Genomic DNA, 14,978 nt, shown 5'->3' with positions numbered 1-14,978 from the left:
GGTGGGCATTAGATAGGTTCCTAAGATGTACATGTTAACCAGAAGGTAAATAAAGGCTACCAGTCCCACTCAACACGTCCACACAAGCACAGAGTACACATGCATTTTCATTCGGATTCTTTGTTGCTGTATGCGCCGACACAATGCATATGTGTGTGATTCCAGGCCAGACGGGATTGGGACAGTGACGGTGGAGGAGAAAGAGCGTTTTGAGGAGATCAAGGAACGTCTACGGGTTCTTCTGGAGAACCAAATCACACATTTCAGGTGCTGCTGGGCCCAGCTGCTCTTCACTGGCAAATTTAAACAGTGGATAACAGCTTTATATTCTCTTTTCATCCCTGTTGACTCAAGAGCTATGGTGAATTGTTCAGCACAAGAAAAATACCTTTAGAACACTGGCACATTAAAGTTAATGAAAGCACTTACTGTATTGTGTTCTGCCAGAGATAGTGTGGGGATTCCTAGGGGATACCATGGGGATAACATGAGGATAGCATGGGGCGATAACTGGAGGGATAGCAGGAGGACAGTGTGTGGATAGCTGGGGGTATAACATAGGGATATAATAGGGGGAATAGCGATAGGACAGTTTGTGGATAGCCGGGGATAACATGAGGATAGCTGGGGAGATATTTTGGTGGGGATAGCTGGGAAGATAGTGTGGGGATATAATGGGGAAATATTGGGGAGGGATAGTGGGAAGTCAGTTTGTGGATAGCCGGGGATAGCTTGGAGATAGCTGGGGGATAGCATGAGAATATAATGGGGAGGGATAGCAGGAAGACAGTTTGTGGATAGCTGGGGATAGCTTGGAGATAGCTGGGGGATAGCATGAGAATATAATGGGGAGGGATAGCAGGAAGACAGTTTGTGGATAGCTGGGGATAGCATGGGGATAGCTGGGGGGATAGCATGAGAATATAATGGGGAGGGATAGCGGGAGGACAGTTTGTGGATAGCCGGGGATAGCTTGGAGATAGCTGGGGGATAGCATGAGAATATAATGGGGAGGGATAGCAGGAAGACAGTTTGTGGATAGCTGGGGATAGCATGGGGATAGCTGGGGGGATAGCATGAGAATATAATGGGGAGGGATAGCGGGAGGACAGTTTGTGGATAGCTGGGGATAGCATGGGGATAGCTGGGGGATATGAGAATATAATGGGGAAGGATAGCAGGAAGACAGTTTGTGGATAGGTGGGGATAGCATGGGGATAGCTGGGGGGATAGCATGAGAATATAATGGGGAGGGATAGCGGGAGGACAGTTTGTGGATAGCTGGGGATAGCATGGGGATACCTGGGGGGATAGCATGAGAATATAATGGGGAGGGATAGCAGGAAAACAGTTTGTGGATAGGTGGGGATAGCATGGGGATAGCTGGGGGGATAGCATGAGAATATAATGGGGAGGGATAGCGGGAGGACATTTTGTGGATAGCTGGGGATAGCATGGGGATAGTGTGGGGATAACATGGGGATAGTGAGGGGATAGCATGGGGATAGATGGGGGATTGTGTGGGTATAGCTGGGGGGATAGTATGTGGAGCCCCTGGTTTGAGATGCAAATTGCCCACACACTGTAATTTCTCTCACCAGGTATTGCTTCCCGTTTGGCCGGCCTGAGGGAGCTTTAAAAGCCACGCTGTCTTTACTAGAAAGGGTATGCAGAATATTTCATGAAATAGCCTCTTTAATACAAAGTATGATGCAAAGGATTCCATCCATTTTTTTCCTCTATACTGTGGCCATGATCACTGGTTATGTGAGAGGTCTCTACAAAAAGTAGCTTCTTTAAGAGAAAGTTTCTTTTTTCCCCTGAAATAGTTTCTCTTGCTCTTTTATTCTTGATTTACTTATTTGCTTACTTAGTAGATGGCCGGACCTTTCTATCTTGTGATTTTTAACCAAACATGTGTTTGTTTCTGCTCTATTTCTTACCAGGTTCAGCATTTTTGACTAAAACAAGCTGATGTGAACTGGCCACAATGCATTTGGTCATTTTTAAAAGCAGATCTTAGTTAATGCAGCCATGTGGAACGATTCATGCCTTTGACTTCCAGTAACTTTATAAATGATGAACTCATACTAAGATGATTTTAGTGCCTAAAGCCACAAAGATGGAACATTTTGTTTTCATTTTAACTTTACTGAACCATCTGCAGAGGATGTCTCGGAGAGCGGGCTGTGTGATGTCGTGTATTTGGTGAATCACATTTTGACATATTTAAACAATTTTTTTAATTTTTTTTAATGAGATTTTATTGTTTAGATTTTTTTTCCTATACTAATTCTCCTATGTTAAAAAAACATAATAATTATGGATATAGATCCAGTTTAACACACACAGATCAGCCTGTAGTGTAGGAGTTATTCTGCTGAGCCTGACGGACTGAGTAAGCACTGTTTGCCTGTCATTTCCTCAGGTCCTCATGAAAGACATAGTAACCCCCGTCCTACAGGAGGAGGTGAAGGCCGTCATCCGCAGCTGTTTGGAGCAGGCAGCTCTGGTCAACTACCAGCGGCTTTCTGAGTACGCTAAAGTGGAAGGTAAATGCTGGTACACGTCCACAAATGGGGCCCTGTGCTGTGTCATGGCACCACGGAGTTTAGAATACATTATAGTAAGGAACTGATCCGGAAATGGCAACCTTCCACTGCAAAGACAGGGTTTTTTGTACAGTATGGTAAAGGACTGAACTGGAAACAGAAATGTGCTAATACAGGGTGTGTGGTACATTATAGTAAGGGACAGATTCTCCAAGTGATTCACCTCCCCAGGTAAATCCAGAATGTAAAGTATGTATATGTAAGATCTGGGAACATCAACGTCTACCACAAACAGGGTGTATTGAACATTATAGGCAGTAGTTGATCTGGGAACAGAATATAGAATAGTCTCTATCCTCCATTATAGTAAGAATCTGTTTGAATAACACAGACCTCCATTTACAAATTGATACATTATAATAAAGAACTAATCCAGGAACAGACCTTCTCACACAGGGTGCTGTATGATTAATCATGGTAAACCTCACTGTGCTAGTACACTAACATGATCAATGGTGTACTACTGTAAGGAAATGCTCTGGAACCTGAAACACATCCATAGCAAACATAATCAGGAGCTGATCTGGGAAACAGGGGGTATAGGGGACGTTACAGTCAGCAACTGATCTGTGTCAAGGACCCGGACCGATTTGGAGCAAGGGCGAGGCACTGTGCAGGCGGGGACAGAATGTGCACGACCCACTGGCGGCTCAGGGAACACGGGGCTTTATTAACTGAACAGAAAACATGGGGAACACAACAAAACAAATGGACCAGGAGGGGTGAAAAGTAAAAGGGGAAAAACGAAGACTAACTATAAATGGGGCAGGGAAAACAAGGGGCGGGCAGGCAGGCGGGCAGGTTACAAATCACACAACATTCAACATCCATCACACTATTACTCCTGTTCTTTTTAAGATCTTTCCTGTCTTATCTTTATCCCTCTTGTTGCACTGAGCATGTTCACGATAAAATCATTTCCCTTGGGATAAATAAAGTTCCTTTCCCCTTTCCTCTTTCCCCTTTCCCTTTCCTCTTTCCTTTTTCCCCTTTCTCTTTCCTCTTTCCCCTTTCCTCTTTCCTCTTTCCCCTTTCCCCTTTCCTCTTTCCCCTTTCCTCTTTCCCTTTCCTCTTTCACCTTTCCTCTTTCCCCTTTCCTCTTTCCTCTTTCCCCTTTCCCCTTTCCTCTTTCCCCTTTCCTCTTTCCCTTTCCTCTTTCCCCTTTCCTCTTCCCCTTTCCCCTTTCTTCTTCCCCTTTCCTCTTTCCCCTTTCCTCTTTCCCTTTCCCCTTTCCTCTTTCCCCTTCCCCTTTCCTCTTTCCTCTTCCCCTTTCCCCTTTCCTCTTTCCCCTTTCCTATTTCCTCTTCCCCTTTCCCCTTTCCCCTTTTCTCTTTCCTCTTTCTTTTCCTTTTGCAATGACCCACTAGAGAACTGAACTCAGGCAGGAACTTAAATACAAAAGCTGAACCGGGTAACGACAAGCAGGAGTGAGACAGACAATTAACCAATCGGGGAGGGTGCAGGACAACGAGCAATCAGGCAAACGCACAAGGACAGGCACAAGAACGGGGAACAGGTGAAACTACTAATTAACTCAAAAGCTAAATAGGGAAACTAGGAACTGACAAAGAAACAAGGAAAACAGAATCTAACACTGGTGAAATAAGAATGACATTTAAAACACAACCAAGGCACTAAGCAAGAAAACCAAAACAGAAAATCCCAGAAACCAGAAAAACTGATACCAATGACTAGGGAACAAAATACAAAAACAGAGGAGATGGGATTCAAACATACATCAGAGGTGTTAACAGGTAGTCACATGCTCAGCTTGACTGGGACAAAATAGGTGCTGACCCTGATAATCTGGGAACACAATGCTTCACCTGCAAAATTAGGGTGTATGGTACCTTATAGGAAAGAACTGATCTGGGAACAGAATGCTTCACCTGCAAAATTAGGGTGTATGGTATGTTATAGGAAATAATTGATCTGGGAACAAAATGCTTCACCTGCTACAACAGGGTGTATGGTACGTTATAGGAAGGAAGTCATCTGTGAAAAGAGGCATCTAATGGATTTGTTGCTCAGCATTTAATTTCCTCTGATTGATCGCCGGCTGGGATCCCGAGGAGTTTGTGGTGGGTGCGGCAGCATGCTACACCAGCTCATGCTCCCTAACCTGGCCTGATTGATGTAACCACGCTATGCTAGACTATACTGAGGACTGCTTATTATGCTATACTAAGAAACTAACCTCAGACTAGAGAGAACCACCTCCAGTTTTTACATGGTACATGATGGTAAGCAATTGATGAGAGAAAAGGCTTGGCCACCCCGCAAGCCAGGGTGTATAGGACATTGCAGCCAGGAACCGATCTGGGAACAGACACCTTCATCCTATAAGGGCACAATCTGTGGTCATTTATTGGAAGGAACTGAATAGGGACCAGTGACATCTAGTTATCAGAGGGTAAATTGTGACATAATTGTCAGAGACTGATCTAGGATCAGAAATGCAAACATATATTGTGTAGGATAGAACTGATCTGGATTTACCCACAAATATAGGGTGTATGTTTCATTATAGTTAAGAATCTAGGAACAGAGACCACAAGGTAGTACTGCAGGATCTAAGATTCATTATAGTAAGGAACTGATCTGGAAACAGAATCCTTAACGTGCAAAATTAGGGTATATAGTATGTTGTAGGAAAGAACTGATCTGGGAACAGATACTTCCAGTTCAGAAACACAGGCTGTATTGGACATTATGGAAATGGAAGTGATTTCCCACAGGAAACACAGGGCACCCCCTCCGTTATAATAAGGATGTGGTCTGGGAAGAGCTATGTCCACCACAGAGACACAGGCTGTTTAGATTATTATAGTCAGGAACTGAGCTGGGAACGGAGACCTTAAGGACCTGCATTTGAAAAAATCTTGGATCTGCGGTACATTTTTGTAAGGAACACATAGGCATACCTTCATCTGCAAAGATCCTGTACAGTACATTATAATACCACACTGATCTGGGAACACAAGCGTGGTGGCGAGCTGCATAGTCAGCAGTGTGAACAGTGGCCAATAAGTGCACTCACTTGGATAGAGTAATGAAAACAGATAGATAAGATAGAATGATAATAAGATACATTGAATTCTTCATCCATTATTTCTGGTGAAGGAATATGTGGTGTGTGGATGACCTGTAATTTGTGCTGCTTCCTGTAAAAATGCCTTTACTCTTCTGGAAAATGCCTTTATACACTTCTATATGAATACGTTTTATTGAGAATACAGTACTTGTCTATTGTTTTTTTTTTATTGTTTTGCTTAAATGTTTTAATATGTTGCAGGTTATAATACTATTTTACAGGCAGACTTCATACTCCAGTCGTTTAGTGTTTTTCCTCTTGTTTGTTCGATCTGATGTTTTGCGGTGGTTTTAGGGAACATACCAGAAGCAACGTCTGAACAATTATGTGCCGAAAACACTTCACTACAGCACCGCCTATTGAGACATTCACCCATGACAGGAACCATATGCAAAAGAACAAATAGATTCAATCCTGGAATTCAATTCAATGTATTTATCTGTAGCCTCCCATAATGCAGTGGTGACACCATCACACACACGCACACATTATGTTACAAACAGAATGGTGTTAATGGTGTTAATGCCATCATACTATCGTTGTACTATCACACAAAAGTAGAACTGCTTTGTTGTTGCATAAATACACAGGTAAACCACAAGCTGATGGTCTAAGGCTGAGTCTGAGGACTTACATTGATATTGGATTATTTATCTTAAAGAAATTAATTTTATTTGTACAAAACTAATCTACCTAACTAGGAGATATGCACTTTCTTTGGGTAGTTTTGCAGGAAAATTTAAAGAATCTGTGAAAAGTGAAAAAGTATGAACATCCAGGGCTGATGCAGAATGATGGCGGATGAGAGAGCTCCAAACACAGGTCATACCTGAGGGTGTGTGGAAGATAAGCACCTGCCGGATGATGGCTGTGGTGTGCAGTTGGCTGTTTGAGGTGTCCACCATGCAACGGGGAAGGATCGCATGCAGCAAACCGGAGACTGTCTTGGAATACAGTTCCGGGTGGGACCTTTGTTTCAGGTCTGCTTGTCACTCATGAATCTTGTTGCAGGTGCAGTCGTTGTAGGTCAATGATGCTGTGATAGCGATGTTTAAGTAAAAATGCATTCAAATCGAAAAACCTGCAGATCTCACACTTTACCTTGGTTCCCTCCATGTCTCACTTGCTGCTGTTTCTTTTAAACTTTGCCTGGTCACTCACATGGCGACTTCTAGGTCTGGGAAAACTCTGAAGAAGCACATATTTCTTCCTCCCACCCCCATTTCCCCACCTTCCAAACTCCTGCTCCATACTTACTCTGATGCTGCTCCTCTCTTATCCCCTCCCTTGTTTATTGTCTTTGTTGTTTATTTATAGCTTGTTGGAAAGCCAGTAGACAGATAATAGACAGCCAGTAGACAGACAATAGACAGTCAGTAGACAGACAATAGACAGCCAATACACAAAGCACCCTGGGATTGCCTGGTCAAGCAGCCCAGCATCTGTCAGCTGCATGCACAGGGTTTTCTTTGATAGACATAGACTTAGCTGGATGCCCATCACCCTGTCAAAATGTATTTCAAACTATGTGACATGCTTGGCAGATGTGGAGTATTCGCAGTCTCTGTTACTGTTTTATAAGTGTTTATAAAGTGTACTAGTATATAGCATATGGCTATATACATCTATATACATGCATCGGAATAGCCGTCAGAGCTATCTTCCGATTCCCCTGCGGCAGTCAATGTCTACAAAGAAAATCCTGGGACGCTGAAGATACTGAAGGCTTCCCCTTGTTGTATCTCGAGCCTTGTAGAACTGTTTGCCTTCTTCATTATTTCTTTACCTTGATTAAAGATAATTTAATTTGAGAGAGAATTATTAGACATTCTCATGTCACGGCCTTGAACATGTCGAATGGTTAAACAATTCAAAATTACCTTCTACGAAAGCACCACAGCAGTCTCCCACCCCCCCCACCCCCCACAAGTTTGTCCATACTGGAGGTTCTTCTCGTTTGACCACCTGAAGCCACTAAGCCCACTGCTGCTCTCGCCTCCAGACCTGAGGAGCAGTAATCCTCTGACCTCTTCACCTCTGACCTCTTCACCTCTGACCGAAGCCTCTTGCATGCCCAAATCCTCTTTTATAGGGAAAAAGAGAGAAATGTATGAGCATCCTGTCTTCTGCTTGGCGTCTCAAGTGATGGATTTAACCATTCGTGAGTACCTGCGTCATAATGTCACCCATCCCTCACGTTCTCTGTTGTTCACCTTCAGACAGCACGCTTCAAACAGTCCCTAACTGTTAGCTCTTTCTCGCTTGAAGTCTTCTGTGCCTTTTCTCTGTTTGCTTCTGTCTGTGAAACCAAGTGTGAGAAATCCAACCAGGTCTTGTCAACACCAATCAGAAATTACAAGTGGTCCATTTGTTTTCCGTGACGAACATGGGATATCTGCTAGCTTTTTTGCGTGATCGTTTATGTCTGTGACTTGAATGCATTTTTACTTTGCTTCTGTGTAGTTCCTCAGTTGTCTGGACGTGTCACTGGTTACATTGCACGTGTCAGATATGACAGGCTGATTTCGCGGTGAGTCAGGGCTTTATAGAACAGGAGCTGTAAAGTACGACAAGAAAGTCAAGCCATTGTCTGTCAATGTCAAGCGCCGTACACGTTTCAATTCAAATCATGGACTTGTCTGTCCTGTCTGTTACTACAACAGCTTTTTTATGTCTTACTGGTTGCATTTTGAGCGTCCGCCCTTCGTTTCGTTTCACTGTTTCGTTGGTTTTTTGGTTTTGTTTTCCCAACTCAACTACTGCCTCAACATCCATCCCGCTGTGGACAAAAGCAAACGTATGTAGAGACAGCTGACTTACCCGAGAGCCTGGCAGCGACTCCTTCATGCCGATGAGGGCCGAGTATCGGAGGCCGATGGCCGGTGACCGGCCTCAGGATCGTACACCTTCCTAACTTTCTCACTAATGCTGCCTTTCTCCCTCTTCCTCTCTCTGTTTTCTCCTCCTCTCTTTCTCTCCTCTTTTTTCTCTCTCTGAAGTAGAGAAAGATCAGAAGGATCAACAGGATCCAGGTGAACCTCTCTGTCCTCCTCGTTGCCGAGATCATTAGAGCATAGTCCTGTTCTGCTGGTTAGATACTCCCACCTAGCTGGTATCCTAACGGTCTCGCAATGTTGCTGCTCTTATGCCACTGGTGGCCGGGGCGTTGCCATGGCGCAGAAGCATTGCGACAGCGTTACGGCCCTCTCCACCTCCAGCTTCCCCCCGAAGTGGAGATGTCCCCCCATAATTTGTGCCGGTGCCCCTGCATGCATGGTGTCAGGCAGCCCAGCTGCAGAGAGACCCCGTGTGACAGCCATCGCATCACGGGTTTTAAGCAGTATTGCTTTCTTGCAACCTTGTTGACTGTGAGGTTTTTGTTCATACAATGAAATACATTTTTTTAAATGATTCAAGTTTGCTAATAAAACAATACTGTCTTAAAAAGCAAACAAACCTCGGCATCTCCAATGTGCTTAAATGAAGCTGCCTATCAGAGTACAACAAAAGCCTGATACCTTTGGATGATTCCCCTAAATATCTCACCGTTCAGATATGGTTTTAGTAACATTAATACTAATTTTCACATTAATATCAATGGTTTCATTTACCACATTGGAAATGAGTGAAGTGTTACGCCTTCTCTGATGATAATAGTCAATTATTATCATCACTGTTACTGTTCCACGTACTTAATGGATATTTGTTCAGAAGCAAACGTTATCCCTCAGAAAAACAGGTTTTGGTCTCCATGGGTAGGAAAGAATGGCTGCATATGTACAGGTAATACATACAGGTGAAACGTAGAGGTGATACATACACGTAATATCTGCAGGTAATACATACAGGTGAAACGTAGAGGTGATACATACAGGTAATACCTGCAGGTAATACATACAGGCAATACGTACAGGTAATCCTCGTACATACAGGTAATACATACAGGTTAAACGTAGAGGTGATACATACAGGCAATACATACAGGTGAAACTTAGAGGTGATACATACAGGTAATACCTGCAGGTAATACATACAGGCAATACGTACAGGTAATCCTCATACATACAGGTAATACCTACAGGTGATAAGCAATAAAATGCCTGATTATCTAGGCACGGTCAACCTGTGACACCCCGGTAGTCAAGTCAAGTTAGTATGTATTTATATAGCACATTTAAAAACTGCCTCAACTGACCAAATTGCATTACAATTTTACATACGCAAAAAAAAAACAACAAAAAATGGAAACATAAAGTAAAGCCGTTCAAATACAGAAATGGATTCAAATAAAAGATACAAATATAAAAAGTAAATACACAAATAGAACTAGTCCAAAAGTAAAAGAATTGATAAGACTGACTATGACCCAGGCAATGATAATGCATGAAGATGCGTTTTAAGCTTAGATTTTAAATTATCTTTAGAGGAAGCAGAGCTAACCGACGGGAAGACTGCCCCAAAGTTTGGGAAAGGCCCGATCCTCCTTAGTTTTTAAATGTATTCATGGAACAAATAGAAGCAGCTTATCATAAATAAAGTGCTACTCAGTGCTACTCAGTCAGACATGAATATGATGGAATGAATGGCAGACACTTGTTTATGCTGACAGTTTGCTACTGGACCTGTAGAAAACATACGTTAAATTATTAATGGTCAGCGTACCTTGAAAACGGTAGCACAAGGCAGCTTGTTTATTAAGTCTTCTCCATTACTGGTTTGGAAGACACCTTTGAACTTGAATACCTGGCTTATGAAGAAGCTGCTCTGTTCTCTGGTTGTAATGCAGATATCTCAGGTTGCGATCAGGGTCTTCAAGCCTTTGACTTTTTGAAGGAAATAAAAATCACTTTACCCCGTTATTGTTTCTTAAGGGTTTCCGTGACATATTTAAAATCACTCTACATGGTGCATGACGTTAACAGATAGCAGAAGACACCTGGTTCTGAAAGGGAGTGTGTTGGGGGTGCTTGTGACACCACATTATTGGTTGAGAAGCCATACTGACCCCATGTGACCATGTGAGGTAGACTAGCTCTTACCCCCATTAGGTGAACAATCTGTTTTCCAACACTTGGAGTGTAAGTCACATGACCTCCCCCCCCATAGACAGCACATGTGGAGCTCAGTCCATTGAATGTCTCCACACTCATGGGTCAGTGTAGCACAGGAAGGACTCAAACAGTTTGCAACTAGACACTCGACACACTCGACAGCTCTTTGCAATTCTCTGCGAATCAAACTCAAAAGGATAAACTACAGAAGGTACCTGGGCTATTCACATGCGTGTAAGTTTCCTGAGGAGAAACAGAAAATAGTAAATCGGTGGTATGTGTGTCGATATCTCTAATTTGTTGATCCAAAGACGTTTCTCCGTCAGTACTGGGATTGAGAAGATAACATGTCCCCCTTATTTCCTCCAGCACCATTGGTGTTTTTCCTTTGCGCTCATTGCCACGTCATCGGTCACATGATCACACGATTGTTTCCCTTCTCTGTCTCTTGTCCAGTTGCATGGAAGCTCCACTTGTTTAATTGTAGATAGACATCGGAGGCATTTTCAGATGCCGTAAACACACAGTTGTGCATTTATTGCATATTTTCTTTTTGACTTCAATGTGTAAATTCTTTTTAATGGTCAAGCATATTTTAGGTATTTATGAAGCTCTGTAATTTGTCCTTGCAAATTCATTTGTCTTAGATATAAGAAGCGCTGGACTTAGCAAAAACGGGCATTAGATTCCAGAGTCTCTCCCATACTTCTGTTTAGTAGTATCTGTCTCATATGCAACATTTAAGTCTTTATGTCGACACGAATGAACATGCTGTACCTCCTGTACATTTTGCATGATAACTGTTTTCTTATTTTCATTTTATTCATTCCTTACCTATACTGATTAACTCACCGCTGTGCTGCTGACAGCTTAAATTGGGAAATAACAGACCCACTGAATGCTCCGGTTGTCAGGCAAACTAACTATTGCATGTGCATGTGCTGCTGTGTCACATAACTGGCAGGTCTGTTATTAATACCTCTGATGGCTGCTGGTCTTGCATAGTCCTGCATTGAACAGTTATAAACTTAATTTGGTTATAATTTGTCATCATATTAAATGTAGAAGCTTTCTGCAGCCATTGCATCCCCATGTTGTGCAATGCTATACGTAAATCCATGTTAAATCTTGGGTCTACTCCTGGACCTCTGCTATATTCGATAAAGATTGATAGCAGTGACACTCGCAATTCCTGCATGTAGACCGGCACCCCATAAGATCGCTTTGCTGTGTGTTGACTCATCTGACTTTAAAGAAGCTGTCAGGACTCCCATCGGCTATTCTGACCACTCCCTTTCACTTCAGAGAACGTAGGTCGCTTAGTCACTCCCGCCAAAAAGCTGGAAGACACCATTCGTCTGGCCGAATTGGTCATCGAGGTCCTTCAGCAGAATGAGGAGCATCACGCCGAGGTGAGTGAGGTCCCAATCCTCGCCTCTGCATCATTTCCTGGCCCGGATTGCCCCCATATTGCTATCTTATTATCTGCTTCTTACCCACAGTACCCAACAATACATGTGACTTAACAAAAAATAGTCAGGTGTTTCTAGCCAACGTTGCCTGTGTTCCGATGTTACCCTTGCTGCAGTTGGTCTGAAAAACGGAGGACCAGTAGCTGCACTTATAGTTTTGGAATGGGGATCTTGTGCCAAGAACGATACATTGTTACTGATAAAGCCTTAAGTAATTATATAAACGTAATTTGAGATGGTCCATCTACTGCTTTCACAGTCATTCGGATTTCTGGTGTCTCTCTGAATATCCCCAACAGGCTGCTGTCACGTGCACGGGGGATCAGTCGGTATAGTATATATGTTTCTGTTCCTCTTGCTTAAGTCACCGCAAACATTTATGACGCATGTTATTGATGAGTTTTAAAGACTGGAGGTTATCTCACGGTCTCCTTTCTGTGGTAGTAGAAGGTGGGGGGCAGGGGGGGGGGCAGCCATTCCTCGCTCAGCCATTGCATGGGTGTGGCTCCATTCCACTGAAGCACGGCAACGAGGACAGGCAGCATCAGCATCAGCAACTTCTGAGAACGTCCCGACTCCAGATTAGTTAATGGGATCTACAGGAAGTCAGAAATATGGCAAAAGGTGGTGGGGGGGGGAACCATCCTACGATGGGCGATTCATCTCCAGGTGGTCAAGGTGTTTGTGAGATGTATCTCTCGGCATCAAACGGGACCAAATGAGAATCTATAATATCTAATTAAGGGTTCTGAGGGTGGATCTGCTATGACATGACTATGCATCACTATATCTCTGCAAGACATAGATGTGCTTGGCTTAGTTTGAGAAGAACACTTCATACTGTCTCAGAATTCAGCGGTCCTCTCTGTCGAACAGAGATCCTTTTACAGCAGCATTATTAAACACAAAAAAATGTTACATACCTGGTTCAGGTTATAGCCATCTGTTTGTTAGCTGCTGTGTGTATTTCCCGCTGAATAATGGCCATCTCTCTGCGGGTCTATATGGCCTCTAAAGCCTTCCCTAGCTGTAGCTCCCAATATACTGCTTGACGTTCTCCATTGCTGTTCTCCCACTGTTCATTACATATGGGATGATCCGGGCAGGCTAAAGAGGTACGTCTCAGAGCATTATGGTGTGAGCATGTCCGCCCGACGCCCTTCCTACTCACTGGGGATTTTCTCTCCCAGGGTCACACTTCCTTCGTGTGTCTCTGTTGTCACTTAGTCGTACATGTGCTTCCGTAACCTTTGACCCTGTTAACAATGAGGGACGAAGCCACCTCCACAAGCAATTCGGCTTGTAATGCTTCAGACCCTTTCTTGTACCTGCCTCCCACAATCAGTACCTTTTTCTTTGCCCTCCCAAAAAACAACCTATGTGGGTCATTTTTTGTTTGTTAGCATCTGCCAGCTAACATTGGGGCCAGGCCTACTGTGTGTCATTCGCGTCTTGTAAAACTCACTAATTTGTAGCATTCTGTCTTCTAACTGAGGTAAGTGAATGGAGGTAAGACCCTGTGGGGAACACTACGGGCCATACCTGTCTCAGGCAGATGTTCATCCAGATAATTGGTGTCTTGACAGAAAAAGCGTGTGTCTCATTAAGAAAACCAAACTCTCTCCTCATTAGAACGATCAGTGGATGGAATAGTATGAAAACTCGCTAGCAACATATTTATTTGAGAATTCTCTGTCTTTCTCTCCCCTGCCATCCCATTGGCTAAAATATGAAAACCAAAACAGAAGGTGGGGCTTTTTAATTTGTTCGGTTTTTTTGCCCAAAAAGGTTCCCCAGGTTTGGGTGAAAGACCGAGGGCTTTTGGCTCAGGATACCCTGTTGCTGGTGACGTGCTTCACTGCATGTTGACATTTTCAAAATGGGGGGAGAGCAGAAAGGTGCTTGGAGTGCATGAACACCACACAAGACATTCGCATCAAGGCCGAGCTGTGATGTGAATGCCAGGCCGGGGCGCCCGACCTGAGAGGGACGATAGCATGGAGGCTCTCCCTCTTGCATGAGAAGGCTGCCCCGACACCCCTGTAACCCCCCTAACCTTCCCAGAATATCCTGCTCCGTCGCCATTCACCAGCAACCCTACAGACATGTAGGTTGCTTGCAAAATCAGAATCAGCAGTTGGTAGATCTGTATCTCTTTCTGAAGGAATAATGTACAATCTGCATTTGAAAATAGCTTGATATTTGCAGAAGTGATCTATGAATTATGAGAAAAGCAGAAAAGTATGACCTTGTTCAAAAGAAATGCCTATTTACGAAAGTATAGAGTGGTACACTCTGCTGCATCATAACAAAACAACAGGGAAATGGTTCGTTTCCTCAGAGAAAGCTTGTGAGGAGATGGTGGTTAGAGTAGATCACAGTAAGGCCATCTCCCCTTAGGGGTTGTGACTATGGTAATGAAGGTCGTAGCTCAGTCACAGCTCCAGCACTGCTGCTTGACCTATTCTTGCTGCCGCCCTCCTCCCCCATCACAAAGGCCTTCGCCTGGTGGTCAGACCTGATGGTGGAGCATGCCGAGACCTTCCTGTCCCTCTATGCCGTGGACATGGATGCTGCCCTGGAGGTCCAGCCCCCGGATAGCTGGGACAGCTTTCCGCTCTTCCAGCTGCTCAATGATTTCCTTCGGACTGACTGTGAGTATGCAACAAGCACCAGTGCCCCCTAGGGTCTGTCACCCCCCCCACCGGCCTATAGAAGCAGTGCTGGTCAAGCCATTGGGCATCATGGC

The 14,978-nt window shown here is 43.8% G+C and overlaps 1 protein-coding gene across 15 annotated transcripts in view; it reads left to right on the top strand.

Moving 5' to 3' along the window:
• cadpsa (Ca2+-dependent activator protein for secretion a) overlaps positions 1–14,978 on the top strand; it is a 106,639-nt gene that overhangs the window by 67,261 nt on the left and 24,400 nt on the right. For 7 of the 15 annotated variants that reach the window (XR_007399408.1, XR_007399409.1, XR_007399407.1 and 4 more), the window contains 7 exons: positions 166–267; positions 1,602–1,665; positions 2,429–2,552; positions 7,799–7,867; positions 12,063–12,169; positions 12,529–12,558; positions 14,727–14,883. Coding sequence is in view for 12 of the 15 variants with exons in the window: in XM_049023614.1 (XP_048879571.1) it covers positions 166–267; positions 1,602–1,665; positions 2,429–2,552; positions 7,799–7,867; positions 12,063–12,169; positions 12,529–12,558; positions 14,727–14,883 (653 nt within the window). In the remaining 3 variants the exon portion in view is untranslated. Of the gene's footprint in view, positions 1–165; positions 268–1,601; positions 1,666–2,428; positions 2,553–7,798; positions 7,868–8,705; positions 8,739–12,062; positions 12,170–12,528; positions 12,559–14,726; positions 14,884–14,978 lie in introns of all 15 variants that reach the window. The other 8 variants (XM_049023623.1, XM_049023616.1, XM_049023625.1 and 5 more) reach the window with 7 other exon arrangements.

Source organism: Brienomyrus brachyistius, chromosome 8, assembly GCF_023856365.1.
Source record: "Brienomyrus brachyistius isolate T26 chromosome 8, BBRACH_0.4, whole genome shotgun sequence".
NCBI classification, from domain to species: domain Eukaryota; kingdom Metazoa; phylum Chordata; class Actinopteri; order Osteoglossiformes; family Mormyridae; genus Brienomyrus; species Brienomyrus brachyistius.
Note: the sequence above shows the minus strand (reverse complement) of the source record. Positions and strands in the feature narration are given on the sequence as shown.